This window comes from Diachasmimorpha longicaudata, chromosome 18 (assembly GCF_034640455.1).
Source record: "Diachasmimorpha longicaudata isolate KC_UGA_2023 chromosome 18, iyDiaLong2, whole genome shotgun sequence".
Taxonomy (NCBI): Eukaryota; Metazoa; Arthropoda; class Insecta; order Hymenoptera; family Braconidae; genus Diachasmimorpha; species Diachasmimorpha longicaudata.
Window position 1 is genome coordinate 4,630,429 of NC_087242.1, and position 14,751 is coordinate 4,645,179.

The 14,751-nt window shown below is 39.9% G+C and overlaps 1 protein-coding gene across 3 annotated transcripts in view; it reads right to left on the reverse strand.

Annotated features, from left to right (window-relative positions):
• Positions 1–14,751, reverse strand: part of LOC135170956 (klarsicht protein) — a 47,263-nt gene that overhangs the window by 9,291 nt on the left and 23,221 nt on the right. For 2 of the 3 annotated variants that reach the window (XR_010300460.1, XM_064137183.1), the window contains exons 8-16: positions 12,876–13,130; positions 8,026–8,274; positions 6,666–7,502; positions 6,105–6,511; positions 5,706–5,820; positions 4,985–5,602; positions 4,743–4,880; positions 4,529–4,628; positions 1,400–1,581 (exon numbers count right to left, since the gene is read on the reverse strand). Coding sequence is in view for 2 of the 3 variants with exons in the window: in XM_064137183.1 (XP_063993253.1) it covers positions 1,400–1,581; positions 4,529–4,628; positions 4,743–4,880; positions 4,985–5,602; positions 5,706–5,820; positions 6,105–6,511; positions 6,666–7,502; positions 8,026–8,274; positions 12,876–13,130 (2,901 nt within the window). In the remaining variant the exon portion in view is untranslated. The remainder of the gene's footprint in view (positions 1–1,399; positions 1,582–4,528; positions 4,629–4,742; positions 4,881–4,984; positions 5,603–5,705; positions 5,821–6,104; positions 6,512–6,665; positions 7,503–8,025; positions 8,275–12,875; positions 13,131–14,751) is intronic. The other variant, XM_064137184.1, reaches the window with a different exon arrangement.

Here is a 14,751-nt window from a genome sequence, read left to right on the forward strand (position 1 = left end):
ACAAACATGTAGTGACTTTGTTAAATATTTCAAAATACTTTGAACGACTATGAACAATCAGGTGACACGACAGAACAGCGGAAGTCGAACGACAGACATTTCTTCCCCTCTCGACTTGGCAAGAATGGTTGGCATTTGTATTCATGTCACACTGCCAATGCCAGAAGCAGTCGTCAATGGTACACTGCTACGTTTTGCTCTCCCTCCCCCCACCCACCCCTGCCCGCAAAGAGAGGCACGCGCATTCCGATCTAATTCAATTTCCAATCAACAGCCAATCAATTGATTCGAATTTGGTATATACAGAGCAACCACTTCGATGTCAGCCCATGAATGCTTATGAGGCACAACGTGGGACAGCAGCGACAATTTTAAAAAATGTTTTGGCCATAATAAAAATAGTTATTCGTCGAACAATGCGATTGTAAAAGTCTGGGGATAAAATTAATTTATCCTATCAGTGTAATTTTGGAAAAGTCGATCACATAAAATGGGGTAATCGCAAAGTTTCTCATCTTTATCCCAAAATAATTACTCATTCCAGTTGAAGCAAATACGATTCTCTCGTGCAACATGAATACCAAATTCAAAATTGTTCAACTACATTGTTCTCAACCACACTTGACCGAATTGCAATGCCCCCACGTCTACGAAAACAGGTACATCTTGTCTACTTCGTGCATAATGCAGAACTGAGACGAGTTCAGCACAGCAAATGTTGAACGCTAATACATCTTGATGATAGATAGGGTGTGTGTGTTTTGTCTGAACAATGAGGATGGCCCAAAGGGTATTGTGGGCATGGTGAACAGGGCCAACAGTCGGTGGAAGTGTTGGAGGGCCAGCGTTACCACCATCCCCGGGGGTTGGTTCGCACTCCGACGAATTTTGATAATTCCAAGCACGTCGTACGCCGACGATCGTACGTGCGACACGACTACGCTTTTACCCCAGTATTCACCTCCCCCTGTAGCCCCTCACCGCCACCCCGGCCACCACATAGTTTTTGAGGCAAGAAGGGGAATCCCAAAATTTTTCAAGTTTTTTTTTAATTGTTGGAGAATTGAAGAATTTCTCATCATTTTTGATCAGCGGAAATTGGAAAGTTGTGACGTTAAATTATTTAACAACGTTTATTGTACGGTGCCGAGCCGCGGGTGAGAATTGCGACAGTTGGTAATGAAGATCCTTTTTATGGGGTTCAGTGGTGGTCGAGTGTTGATAAGGTAAAGTTCGCGCGGTGGGTAATGCAGGAATTTCGGGGCGTTGGGTTCGTAACTTTGAATTTTCTTGAGTGGAACGTGAAAAATATTGGTCCCACTGGTTATTAAAAACACCGAGCCATTACTTACTGGGTCAATTACTTATGTATGAGTAAATCCTTGAATATTTAACTCACCGTGATCTGATTGATACGCTTAGCTAACACATGATCCGGCTCAAGAACGACCTCGTGCGAAGTGAGTCTTTCATAAGCTCCTCTGAACTCCAGGTGCATAGCAGCCAATTCTCTCTGGAGGACACTGGCTCGCTGTGCCTCCTCGACTTTGTGGGACAAATCCTCCCATCTCTCGGTTAACCCTGGAAATAAATTTAAAAAATGATCAAGTGATCAATGATTAAAAAAATCGACATCAAAGATTTTTACTGAGACGTTGATGGTAAATTTTCAAATAAATATTGCACAATTCATCAACATATTTCCTTATCATATCTGCGTTGCACATGACCTTCGCGTTAGTTCGAAACACCAAAGTTGAGGGAACAAATTCAAGTGCAGTAGTTGTAACGGAACAATGAATAAAAAAGAAGAAATGAAGGAAATACATAAAAAGAAGTCAGCGGTCGAGGTACGAATCTCGTCCAGAGGAGCTGCGACCTCAGTCCGACACATCCAGACCGGTTTTTTTGAAAAACAATATAAATACCAAAAGGGGCAGTGCATCAGTCCGTGTCAATAGCGGTACACAAAAGACAAAAATTGAACTAGTTCAATTCAACTGCGATGGAAGTGAAAAAAATTAAGGAAATAATGGAAGACAATTTGATCGGTATCAATGATTTATTGATCCCTGTCAATTTATACGGTCCATCGTGCCTTTGGCAACGATTACACAATCTTCGGGATCGGGTTTGTAGCTTCGAACTCACGGCCTCAATATCGTAGAGCATTCGTTTGATCTTCGATAACGGAGCGAACTTTTCGCATGATTGGAGTAACTCTACGCATGGTATCCCGGAGAGGGGCAAATGTCTAAAGAAATCAGGCAATTTCCCGATTTCTTCGACACTTGCGTCCTTTCGGTCCCAACAATTAAAGAAAAATGAGCGACTGATAAACTAATAATTTCATAACCCGTAAATTCAGTTCTCCCCAATAAAAAAATTCAAGGATGAAATTTATAAATTGCCATTCACTCTGATAATTATTTTAATTTCCAATTTATCGTTGGCATTAACCAGCGAACACGCGACGAATTTACGTAATTCCACTCAGCTGTTTTCCCACTGACATAAACCCAAGTGCCAGCCGGCACACTTATTACGTGATAAACGAGTATAAATATAAACGGAAGCACCCAGTAATGCAATTCGACTCAAGGACATAAGAGAATCCAGTCGAGGCAACGCAGAGCTCAACAATGCACTCAAAATTTCGATGAAAGGCTAAAAAAAAAATAGGCCTTGAGCTATTCAAAGATCAGCATAATTCTAACTAAAAATGACCATTAATTGATAACTCAATCAATCCATAATTGGCAAGTTGCCTGAAATCCTCCCCAATCCAATCAATAATTAGAACAATTCAATTATCTCACAGAAATCGTTTTATAAAATCGTAAAAGGAATTAAAAACAGTTGTACAATGTCCAGGGTCAGTGAACCAAGGTCCCAGAAGGTCCCGTTGTCTGGTGAAACTTTTTAGAGAGTTATCAAAATGTCATTAACCCGAAAGAAATTAAAAAGACACTCTAACGATCTACAATTAACATTTTTCCGTGCGATTTATTTATCGTACCTGTTTTAATAATGAACGTATCCTCAGAAATATCTTCACCGGTGATGTCTGTTTGAACAAACATCGTACCAACAATATCCCCACGCATCGCCAATCAACAACACCCAATAATTAATTCCATGAAATCATGGAAAGTGAACACTTGATATTTAATTGTGACGAAAAAATTAATGAACTGAGGATAATTATCGCTTTATATGGCCGAGGGGGGTTTGGAGATTTTTAGGGCTCGAGACTAGGGAAAGTTACAGGGCCTAGGGTAATAATGGCTTTTTGTTTGGCTACCGAGGTGGAAAAAATGGGAAATGACGACACAGATGTGTTGGTACAAGTGGCGAAGAGGAACGTAACGACTGTGCCACTGACTCGGTTTGTTGAAAGACTGAGGAAAGTCGTAGAGCCACCAGTGACTCGAAGGTGAACACTGGCTCGATCGTTTGTCGAGGCTGGACGTCGATGAACCACCTACACAATTAGTTTCATTTTTTTTTCACTGAGTTTGAACGACTAATTGATTTAAAGCTTCATCAGGGCTTGGCTGCTAATCGGTGTCAGAGCACTACGATATTATGTGAAAATTGATTGAAATCGAGACTAATTGTGGGGGGGAGGAGGAGGAGGAGGCGAAAAAAGTGGGTTGAAGAGATTGAAAATTGTTGATTTGTTATTCACGCTTGAATTCTTAAGTGGAACGAGAGAGATCGAGGCTCCCGTAAATTTCCATTGTCTTATCACTCCAAAAGCTGTTTTATTTGATTCGAGCAACTATAACTCGCCGAAAAATTATCGATATTCCCCGTAATATCTTATGTATCTCAAATTATTTCCAATATTTGATCATTGTCTTGATAAAAAAAAAATATCTCAATAAAAATCATTTTTTTATCAGCTCTACCCTGCAATCGATTAATATCCTAAATGACTTCACTGACCGACATGAAATACAGCACATGAGGAATTAAATATTTGTGAGCTATGGGTAAATTAGAAGGGAATGCATAAAATCAAATTATGAAAGCAGTGGGAGAGACATGCGTGACGCGTTTAAGCAATGCACAGAGTAAAATAATACGCGAATGCATGCGCCAACTAGGGAATACTAATAAGCGAGATATTTACTGAAAAAGTGATGTTTATTAGCTCCAATCTATACATCATCTACAGAACAAATGAAAATGATTGTAATAAAAAAAACTACTGAGTGCATGAGCCCTTAAAAGATGAAATGAAGTGATCAATTGACCCCGATAATCCAATTAAATTAAACAGTGCGATGCAGCTGGAGAGAAAAAAAATGATTTTTTTTTTCTGATATTTCGAAAAATTTGATTTTTTGTCTCTAATGTCACGTGGATGTTTCCCACTATTCAGGGGCCATTTCTCCACAAATTGATCCTTGTTAAGCTGTGGATAGGTACACAATACCACTCACTGCGGTCACCAATACAGCAGTGGCGTATGATAGTGAGGTCAATGTCGATGTACATATGCCTAGATTGATGTACTTACCTAACACTTGCTTCACACTCTTTTCACCTCTCTGACGGTCTGGCTCTATCAACGCCTGCAGGCATCGAATATTCTCCTTGCACACGTACTCCAATTCCATCTGCAACAAATAAGTTCATGTTCAACGTTAAAATAAATTACTAATAGATTAAAGGGAAAAAGGTAATCGCGAAATTTGGGAGTGACAAACGACGTTGTTTAGATTCATACGTACATTGTCTTTAGTTGCCCTGAGGCCATTGGCACGAGCAAAGTGGCTCTCCATGACTAGTAATTTTTTGTAGGACTTATCAATGACTCTACGAAGGTCCTCTGTATCGCTGTCGCTGTCCTCCGACGAATCTCTCAAATCCTGATAGAACAGAAAATAGAAAGTATTTATTTATGACAGCTTTGTCTTGCGAAAGGCTGGACATTCGGAACGTTAAATAAAAAATCAAATTATTGAAATCTTACGGAAGGAAGTCGACTGCCAGCGATAGGTGATGAGCAACTCCTAACAGCCCCCAGACTGGAGGCACAGTCCGATTGGCTGTCCAGAAAATTTCGATAATCATCACCGAATTCTAAAAGTTTTCTCGCTGTTTCGACATCCGCAGCCTCACTGTAGGGCTCACTCATGTATTTCTCCTGATAGCTATCCCAGGCTTGTTCCGAAAATGATGTATTCTCAATGCTATTTTTTTCGATATCACTGTCCCCATTGATGGGACTTACAACTTCGTTTCTCTTGAAGACATTGTCAAATAAATTTTCCTCGAAATTTCCACGCCCACGATTTATCTCCTCTGTATCAGCCGATGATGTTGGCTCGGGTGTACAACAGGTGAGCTTTATTGACGGCGGTGGATCAGTTATAATTCCTTTATCACCTCCTTCGTGATGTAAACAACATGAAATTGTTGAGCCATATGTCACGTACGATACAATACACTTGTGACAATTTTTTGGTACACATTTTCCACGATTTTCGAGTGATTTTCTCACGTTTGAACGCTGCTGGGTTGAACTTGCGTCACTTCCACCTGAGTAATTGGCATTCATACAGTCAGAGCCCGATTCACTCTTGCGACTCTGTGAACATAAATGAACATTATGTTGGATGTAATGACATTGAGGAAAAATAAGAAATAATTGAGTCATTTTAATTGTAATATTTTTTCGAGCGTTCACTCACCAGAGTCTTCTTACGGAGTCGACTCTTCTTTTTCCTTATTGAACTGTTTCGGACCACACGTCCATTCTCCTCCAGCAAGGTCGATGTGGAGTTGTTGAAAGGTGCACGTGAGCTGCTGAAGAAAATAGTTAAAAAAAAATGTTAATAAGAAGTTGATGGATTTTTAGGAAAAAAACATAATGAGAATTTTAATAGGATTTTTTTTTGGGGTTCCTTGTTCACGCCAAGCTTTGATGTTTAGAACGGTTGATCTGATGATTATCTACATTTATGTTTGAAAAATTACACCGGACGAGAGGTGACATCATTGTTTTTCAACTGATTCGATTGCCCCTTTTTTATCCCCCATTCAGTCCCACCACTGGCCTTAACTGATCAGAAAGCAAACTTGTGACTTACGTTGAATCCAAGGACACTGCTTTTGTCGGTGTTGATGAGACCAATTGATGAAGGGCCGTTTCCGAAATTGAAAATTGTGAAATAGCAGTGTCATTGTTGGTATTCAATTGTCCAAATACACAGGAAACACTCCAAGGACGTTTACCATCTGACTTCCTCTTTGTTCTCATAACAACTTTTGGTGTGCCATCAGCATGATTGTTACCCTCGTTTGCGATAGTTTTTTCATTATCATTGTATATTTCCTGGGATACTGACTGCGACACACAGCCAAGTCCACCTTCACAACGACGATATGTCGCAACACTGCTGTGAAGATCCTCAGAGGACACTGACTGCTTTTCAACGTCAGACTCACCAGTCGTGTATTCACCACTCGCGTCACAGCTGTCCAGTGGTTGCCAGTTCTATTGAGGATTAAAAGAAAAATTGTTATTTTTCATTGGGGGGGAGATTGAGTCGTCCTGAGATGACAGATGACTCATTATTTTCCCATTTGAGAATGTCCAAGTTCTTCACGTGGAATAATATAATTTAATTTTGGGTTTTTAAGAAATTTACCTGCGCGTTGGATCGCTCGTCAAGATTATGAGTGGAATTGAGTTTGAGCCATTCCTTAATCCTGGCATACTTGGCCCTGTAGTTGGTCTGTCCCTGATCGTTCAAAATAAGTGGAGTGAGATTGGTCGACACTCCCTTCCTTCCCTCCTCACTGACAAGTTTTTCAACTTCCAAAATCAATTTCTGAATATCGTTCTTGGTCTCGTCCTCACTCTCGCCATTATCCTCTTTAACTCTGACAGCCTCTTCCTCCTCCTCGAGAATTCTCATCTCCTCGATCGTTGTATTCCTGATATTCTCACGTTTGAACTCAACGTGGTCGCTTTTTTCGACTTTACCAGGCTCACCAAAGTCCAAACGCACAACAACATTTGTTTTAACGTGTTCATGTGTGGCAGAATCATCAGTCGGTAATGCGGTGTAAGTCCACTCTTCCTCGGAGGAATCATCGATTCCATTCTGCATTTCACTCTCCTGTGTACCACAATCAGCCTCTGAATCGGTGTCACGATGTTTGAAGTAAAATGTGGCACAATTTTTGGATTTTCTGTCTGATGTATTGAATATCGAACTCTCGTCAAATGTTCTACGTCTTTTTGGTGTGTCCTTGCGATCTGGTACCGTTGAATTGTGCCTCGATGATGTGCCATCAACCTCGTCCCCAGATACTGATGCCATTGCTGGATCTAGTGTTGGTGGCATCTCGTCGTCACTGGCTTCACCTTCTTCAATATCACCTTCCTCACCTTGATCACCCTGTACGGTGTTGTCCCGTTTTTCTGGCCCTCGGGAGACCTTGCACTTCGTTTCAGTCACGCAAAGCTGCTCCAGATCGTCCTGTTATGACGATGAAAAAAAAATTATAGCATTGCTGGATGATTAACTCTTCTTGCTTGAGTTTCGTGGAGGAATTTAAAGTAAATAAAAGTGGATGAAAATGGAGAAAATACCGACTTGCTTTCTTGGAGAAACGAAGTTTCTATTGTTGTCAAGTGAATTACGAATTGTTGGGTATTGGAACGACTTTCAGAGTTAACTGGGGTAAACTTTGGACAAAAAGTTTATGGTTGGAGGGACTTGTGTTCGAAAGAGTTCGAATTTATTCGGAAAAATTGTTTAATTGAAAAATTAATAAATAAATGAGGTGCATTGGAATTTTTCCCCCACTCAATATCCTCCAAACTCACTCCGGAAGTTCCTCAACTCGTTGTGAGAGACTATCTCTCTACTATCCCGCAGTTAATAAATGCAAATTATCGCGATTCTTGAAAAAAATCTATTCTCCCCATTGCATTTATCATCCTCCCACTTCTTCTGATTCATCCAGTGAAAGTTCCGGTTGAATAATAAAAAATATTACCTCGAAATATGATTCGTCTTCGTTATGATGATACCCAGAGGACATATCGCTGTCGGATTGACAGCTGGACGAAACACCAGGTTCACGATTACGAGGTTTTGACGATGTTAATCGTCTTGATGGGCCCATACGCCCGGATCGTCCAGTATTTTCTCTTCCGTTTTCACGGCAATGCCTGCGGCTCAATCTCGGTTGCTTGATCACCGGTTCCTCATCACTATCACTACTGCAGCGACAGGACCCAACACTCTGCAAAATATTCATCGATAATAATTATTAATAACTTGATAATAATGTTTTGGTCAACTTTGGAGGAAATCTATCGGTTTGTGCTCACTTGTGAGTTTCGGAATTAACTGCGGACATTTCATGTAGTCCAGTCGATTTATGAATAACCGAAGGGGCTGTAGGTGGAGGTGAATGACCAATGGGAGTCAGCCCACCCTCAAACGAACCGTAGTGACCGATATTCACCACCTAGAGACCGGGCCAGGGGGTGGGAGACACTGCACAAAGGGATTTTCACTCGTTGCAACAGGTATGAAATATTTCTGGCGTCGATACTGGTCATTTGCGTTCCAAATGTCATTCTGACGCATTCGAGGCACAAAAGAAAATTGCTCTTGATATTTCAAATGGCAAAATTAAATTGGATAAAAAACCTTAAAAAATGACAGACTTGACGTTAATGGTATGATGGAGAGTTCAAAGCGTTCCCGGACGTTTAATCCAGAACCAACTGTCGTTGTAATCTAAGAACCTCGGGCCGGAAATTATGCCTGGGATTAATTCCACGGGGGTAAAATTTTTTAGAAGCCTCACGGATAAAAAAAATTATTCGACTCGTGCCAAGTCTCGCCGATAAAAATTTCAGGATTCGCTGAAAACCTCAAGTCCATTGTTTAACGAACCAGGAATTCTGTCTGGTACTCAAGACTTTTTCAACCTTATGCGTTGCACATGGTCGTCAATATGTAAATACAAAACGCATGTGTTCGAGTTAAAGAGAACAGATAAAGCAGGCTCTGTAAAAATCGGTGCATTTTGCCGAGTTTATTCTGCTTGAAAATAGTAAAAAAGGATATTTTTCACGGTTCATGGTCTCCGACTCGGTGGTAGAACTCAGAGTGGCATTATCCTGACTTTCTGTGCTGTACAGAAACTGCAATTCCTCTTATTCCCCTCTCTCTCATCCTCGGTAATGTTTAAAAAAAAATTTCAACTGAAATAGTGCGTCAATGCTCCTTCCGGTGGTGCCGTGAAGACAATGGAGACGCTTCAGAATTAAGGGAGACTAGGAGAAATTTGCGAACAGTCGTAACCGCTCTGAAGACCCTGAATTTGTCGCGCAGTGAACAAAAAACAAATTGTCGATGTCGATTTGGTGATTTACCTGGGGAATTCTGGTTGCTAAGGACTATCAGAGGATTTTGGGGATGATGAACCTAGGGCTGGAGTAAATTCGATGGGTTTACCTCGAGGGTAGTTATCCCTTTGCTTTTTTTTTTATTAATAAAAAGGTGCAGGGGTGTCCGGTAAAAATTGGGGAACATCTCCTGCTAGGTTCTTTCGGCATTTCCTCGACAAGTCTGGAGTGCAAAGTGATAATCGTGTCCGTTAGTCGGGAAATTGGAGCGAAGTTTCATCGGTTAGTGAAACGGACCGTTTTGCTTCGGGGAATTGCCAACCGAGGTGAGCATTGAAGACGATCTTTCCGTGCAAATTACAAGTGGAACGCTTGTTTATCACTCAATTTTTTTGCCTCCTTCCCCTCCCCTTTCGTTGGCTTTTTTTCCGATAGAAATTGGGTCACAATATAACGATATTGTCCAACGGTTCTCCATGGGATAATTTACTGAGTAATTTTCGTTTGCTTGTAGGGCTGCAAATGTACTTTGTGGTATTGTTGGGTGGTCATTCAGGTGTAACACATCACCTGCCGGTTACCAAGGGGTAAAGGTATATTATTTTCTCTTTCTGACCCCTCTCCTGCCGCCTGGTGATCCTCCTCCATCCATCGCCCCTCAAATTCAACAACAATGAGGATCACTACGGAGGGTGGGGGTTGACGTTGAGTTGTCATAATGATTGTTTTTTTTATAACCGTGAAATTAACGACAATTCCTACCCAAAATGTTTTGGAGAATAAAAATTGTCAGTCAGGAATAGAACCCGAATCCCTCTCATTTACCGGGTGACCTCCGTATCCCCATTTCGACGATTATTTTTATTTTATGTCCCTTCACGAAACTCAAATTCCCTTCTACCGACCAGTACCTGATCACCCTATTTTACGATTTTTTTATCTCGTCTGCATCTCATGTTCGGAAAAAAAATCAGCGGAGACTCACTCAGTGAGAAAGGCGATATTTGATGGCCAGCGTTGCGTAAAAATAAGGACATTGCTGAGTATTCTGTGGCCAGTGGATTTTTGTGGTTAAAAAACATCATTATACAGCACATTAAAAAATAAAAATTGCGGGTAACACCGGTGACAGCTCGCAAAACATTTGAAAGGATTCACCGAGTCAAAGACGCTTTAAAAAACGCTCTATGACGGACAAAAATGAAGAGATGTGACACAAAATATATTCTGGTGGGTTTTTATGCAAAAGGATAACAATTCTATGGCAATAAACTAAACAAAATGAGCTGAAGAACCGAATCACCTTGAATTTTTGAGATGATTTACCACAGGAATAAATGAGAGAACTAATGACTGCTTCCATTCACAAACTCCCATGAAAAAAAAAGGAAATTTGAAAAAATTTTTACAATGTCATTGTTTGACGGTTGAGCTGTGCAATTCCGGTTCATGAAAATCAATGGATAACTTCCTGTTGTCTCACTGATAGCTTTGTTCGTGATGATTATTTTCTACCGGACGAAACGCGTTGTCATTCCACTTTGACTTGGCAGTGGATAATTTTTGAGGGAACGATGAAGAGAGGAGGAAAATTACGGGTGGTAATTAACGAGAACGTAACCGGGATGAGTCATTAACATGATTATTTTTAAAAAATTGCTAGTTATTACTAATTAATATTACTGACTTTATTGCAGCTTAATGATGTCCTTAAGAAATTATACAACTCTAGTTCATCGATAGTCATTGAATCGGTAACGAGAGTGGAATAATTTAGTTCGTTCAGAAAACCGAGGAAGACTTTGACTTACACTCGGGCAGACAAACACTTGACTCAACCCGATAACCGTTGCAATATTCCCGTATTTTATTTGTTTTTAATGGCTGGGATTAAATCGAGTGTTGGTTTATGTTCCAATGGAAAATAAAGAAAGGAAGAAGTGCAGCTGGTGCTTATCATAATGGTACTTGCTCTGCAGAGGGTGAAAACACCCACGGCCGACTGACTTCCCGTAAATTAGTTTAATGTTCGGTAATTAAAGGCACGTCCGTGCTGTTTAATTCTAAAAGGGAAATGTCGTGAAATGTTTATCGGTATCTGACGTGATACGAACTAATAGCTTCATCGTACATCATTCGTTGAATGTTGATACACCAACGGTTGAGTTACTCGAGAATCTACGGTTCGTTTGTTGCCATCAGCGGAAATTAGTTTCATAAGTTTTCTAATTTTATATCTGTCTGTTTAGGTAATTAATGGATTTATTATCGGCGAGTCATTCAAAAATTTATTGAACATGACGGGTTTGTGGATATCGGTGTGATGAAGTGAATGAAAGTATAAACCGATGATTTATCATGTGAAACGATTTTTTCTATCATCAGCTACTGCGGGTTTGAGTTTATTAATTGAGGTAATTTGGGGACTTAAAATTCACTTTTTCAAAGTCCCAAAACGAACTTCATATAATTTCCCGTCTGAATATTTTCCATTTCCTGATTTTTTTTTCGTTTCCTCGGATAATTCGCGGACCTCAAGATTTTATCCATTTGAAATTTGTTGAAGTAACAACTCTGGTCTTACCGACAACTTCGCACGCACGTGTGATTGGTGCCTTGAGAAAAATTATGTAAAGTATTTTAAACCAAAGAAAAAACTCGTAAATATTCCCCTAAAATGCCGGGTTCATGCCGAGTCAGAAGTACATCTAACGAATTACGTGAGTTGTCAAAATGACAAGGGACTGTAGGCAGTATTGACGTTCCTAGAAAGGTAATATAACGTTGCAGCATAAATTTTTTATGGTCATACCTCTGGGGAACGCATTAAGGCTCCTCTCGATCGATAAAACAACTTGTCCTTCCTCTTATATTTACGACAAATGCAACACACTCGACAGTTGTAATGAGAAAAATCAAGAATTTTATTAAATAAATAAATAATCTATGTACGTATCGGTGACAAGTCTCAGGGGAAATGAATTAAATTGATGACTGAGATACAGTCTGCCTGACTCCCGGTTACGCTTCACTTCCTCCATCAATGATTCATGAATCATAAGCACGTGATTTTGTGCTGAGGAAAATTCTGCATAAGAGTCATCAAACAATTGTGCATTCGAAGAGAAAATGACTAAAGTCCCAATCAAGTTGTCATGAATTCCCTCCCAGATATGAAGAATTTCTCTTCGTCCCTCCCTCAATTTCCCCAAATTCCATTGAATTCATTAATTCCCCAATTATCCACCTATCAACAATCCCTAAAAATCCACGCGTGTCATACGAGACTCGTTCTGAATATGAATTTAATCGAATCAGTGTTTGCATGCGAGAACTTTCCATCGGCATTATAACTGTATCTCACGGTTTGAAAAAAAAATTAAAATATGCAGAAGTTGGTGTGAAATTTCTTCAACAGAAGAGTAACAAGCAGTACCCAAGATGCCTGATAAAACCAGTATAATTGAAGGCTACTGTCCATTACCTTATTACAGAGGCGACTTGCTAGTGTCTCAATGTGACACTGCCACTCGAGTGCCCGAAGAAATAAAAGATGCCAGCGTCTCTCCAATGAACCTGCCACTCTAACTGCCTGAACAACTTCACGATTTTGCCAATTTTTTGATGTATCGGTATCTTGATCAACGTCACCAGCCTCCTGTTGCTTAGCTACACGTTCGCTCAGCTTTACAACGGAACTGACAATACGACCATGTGCCTCAATGTCTTTTTGCAGGACCTGAAATCAAAAAACAAAGAGAATTTGAAATCTCCAATGTAATAGCGATGACAGGAGTATAAGGAGTATAATAAAATGCTGGGAATTTTCCGAGTATTTTTTGGACGGTCTTAGGTATATCCTGAAGCCTTGTGGGGACTTTTCTGATAAACAAATCCCTTCAACACCGCAATCCTCATCAACAATTTAAATGGACTTGAAAATAAACTCAGACTCAGGTACTGAATTGAAAAGCAATTTGTTGAGTTGGTCGTCTCAAGCCATCAATCATAAATCATATGATAAATATGATGCAGCACATCACAAGGACTTTTCTCATTCTCATGCCCACCCTCATCCCACGCATCAATCGACCCAATCCTCTCGGATCATCTCCAACAGCATCAAGAAGACATAACTAACGAAACGCGTGGGCAGAGGTCTGATACCGTAGTCTTATGTATCGTAATACAACATTTGAACCCTCTAACTGGTAAATAAAATACCCCAGGATAATGCACAATGTGTGTCCCTTCAAACTGCTGTCTCGCGTGTGCACTTTCAACTTGTGGTTCCGAACAAAATGAAAGAAAGATATTTTTTTTTTAATCCAATACAAGAAAGTAATGAAAACGATACCGTGCAACGACCTCCTCACGTCTGCCTTTCTTTTGCTCTCTTCACCCTTTTTTTTTTAATGGGAAAAGGGTGAGGGAGAGAAGGGGGAGACTGTGGAGTGAGGTTTATGGTACATGTAACCTCATGAGAAAGACGCGGGGGAGGTTGAGATCACGATTGTACAAATCGATCGGTCGATAGGGCTGCGAGACATAAATTGAAAAAAAAATCGACAATTTCTTTTTGATTCTATTTATCTGTCTCCTGACTGTTTATATAATATCGTGACAGCAATGTTACAATTTTAAATACCTGAATGATAAACAAGATTAGGCAATTATGGATAACTTTTACTCTGACCTTCAGCGTAACTCCAAAATGGGCGTAATTTTCTCTCTCTTTTTTTTTTGTACTCGAGATTTGTTAGAGCGAAAGTTTTACAAGCATTTAGGGAGGAGTTTGAGCCCTTCCTTTTCCTCCGAGGCTATTTAAATTTGATATGTGAGTGACAGAAAGTATAAACACAAAGATTACATCTGCTCCAACACGTACCATTTCGACAACTTGCATAGTAGGCTGAGATCGTACGTTATGGATAGTAATTTAAGGTTTAAATAAGGGCCTGCGGAGGCAACAATCGATCTACTCGATGATAACAGTTTGAAAGTTATATTTTTCCATCACCACCGTAAAAACACAATTAGTGGTGACTAGGATGATTCATCAGATAATAATATTTTTTTTCTACTTATGCAGCAGTTGTATTACAGCTGAATAGATTCGATATATATTCGATTTTTCCGTGGAGTCATCCATTGATTTGGAGAGAACTCACTGCTGTAGATTGATAGAACAAATGATTTTTCTTGAGATTTTTATTTATAGAGACAAGTATCAATTACTAGAATTAATTTGAAATAGATAAGAACTCGCGGAGATTATCGATCATCATTCAGTTTAATCCAGCGATTGAGTAAATTCCCCATATAATTCGTATCGTCAAGGGCTTATTCCGTTGACACTA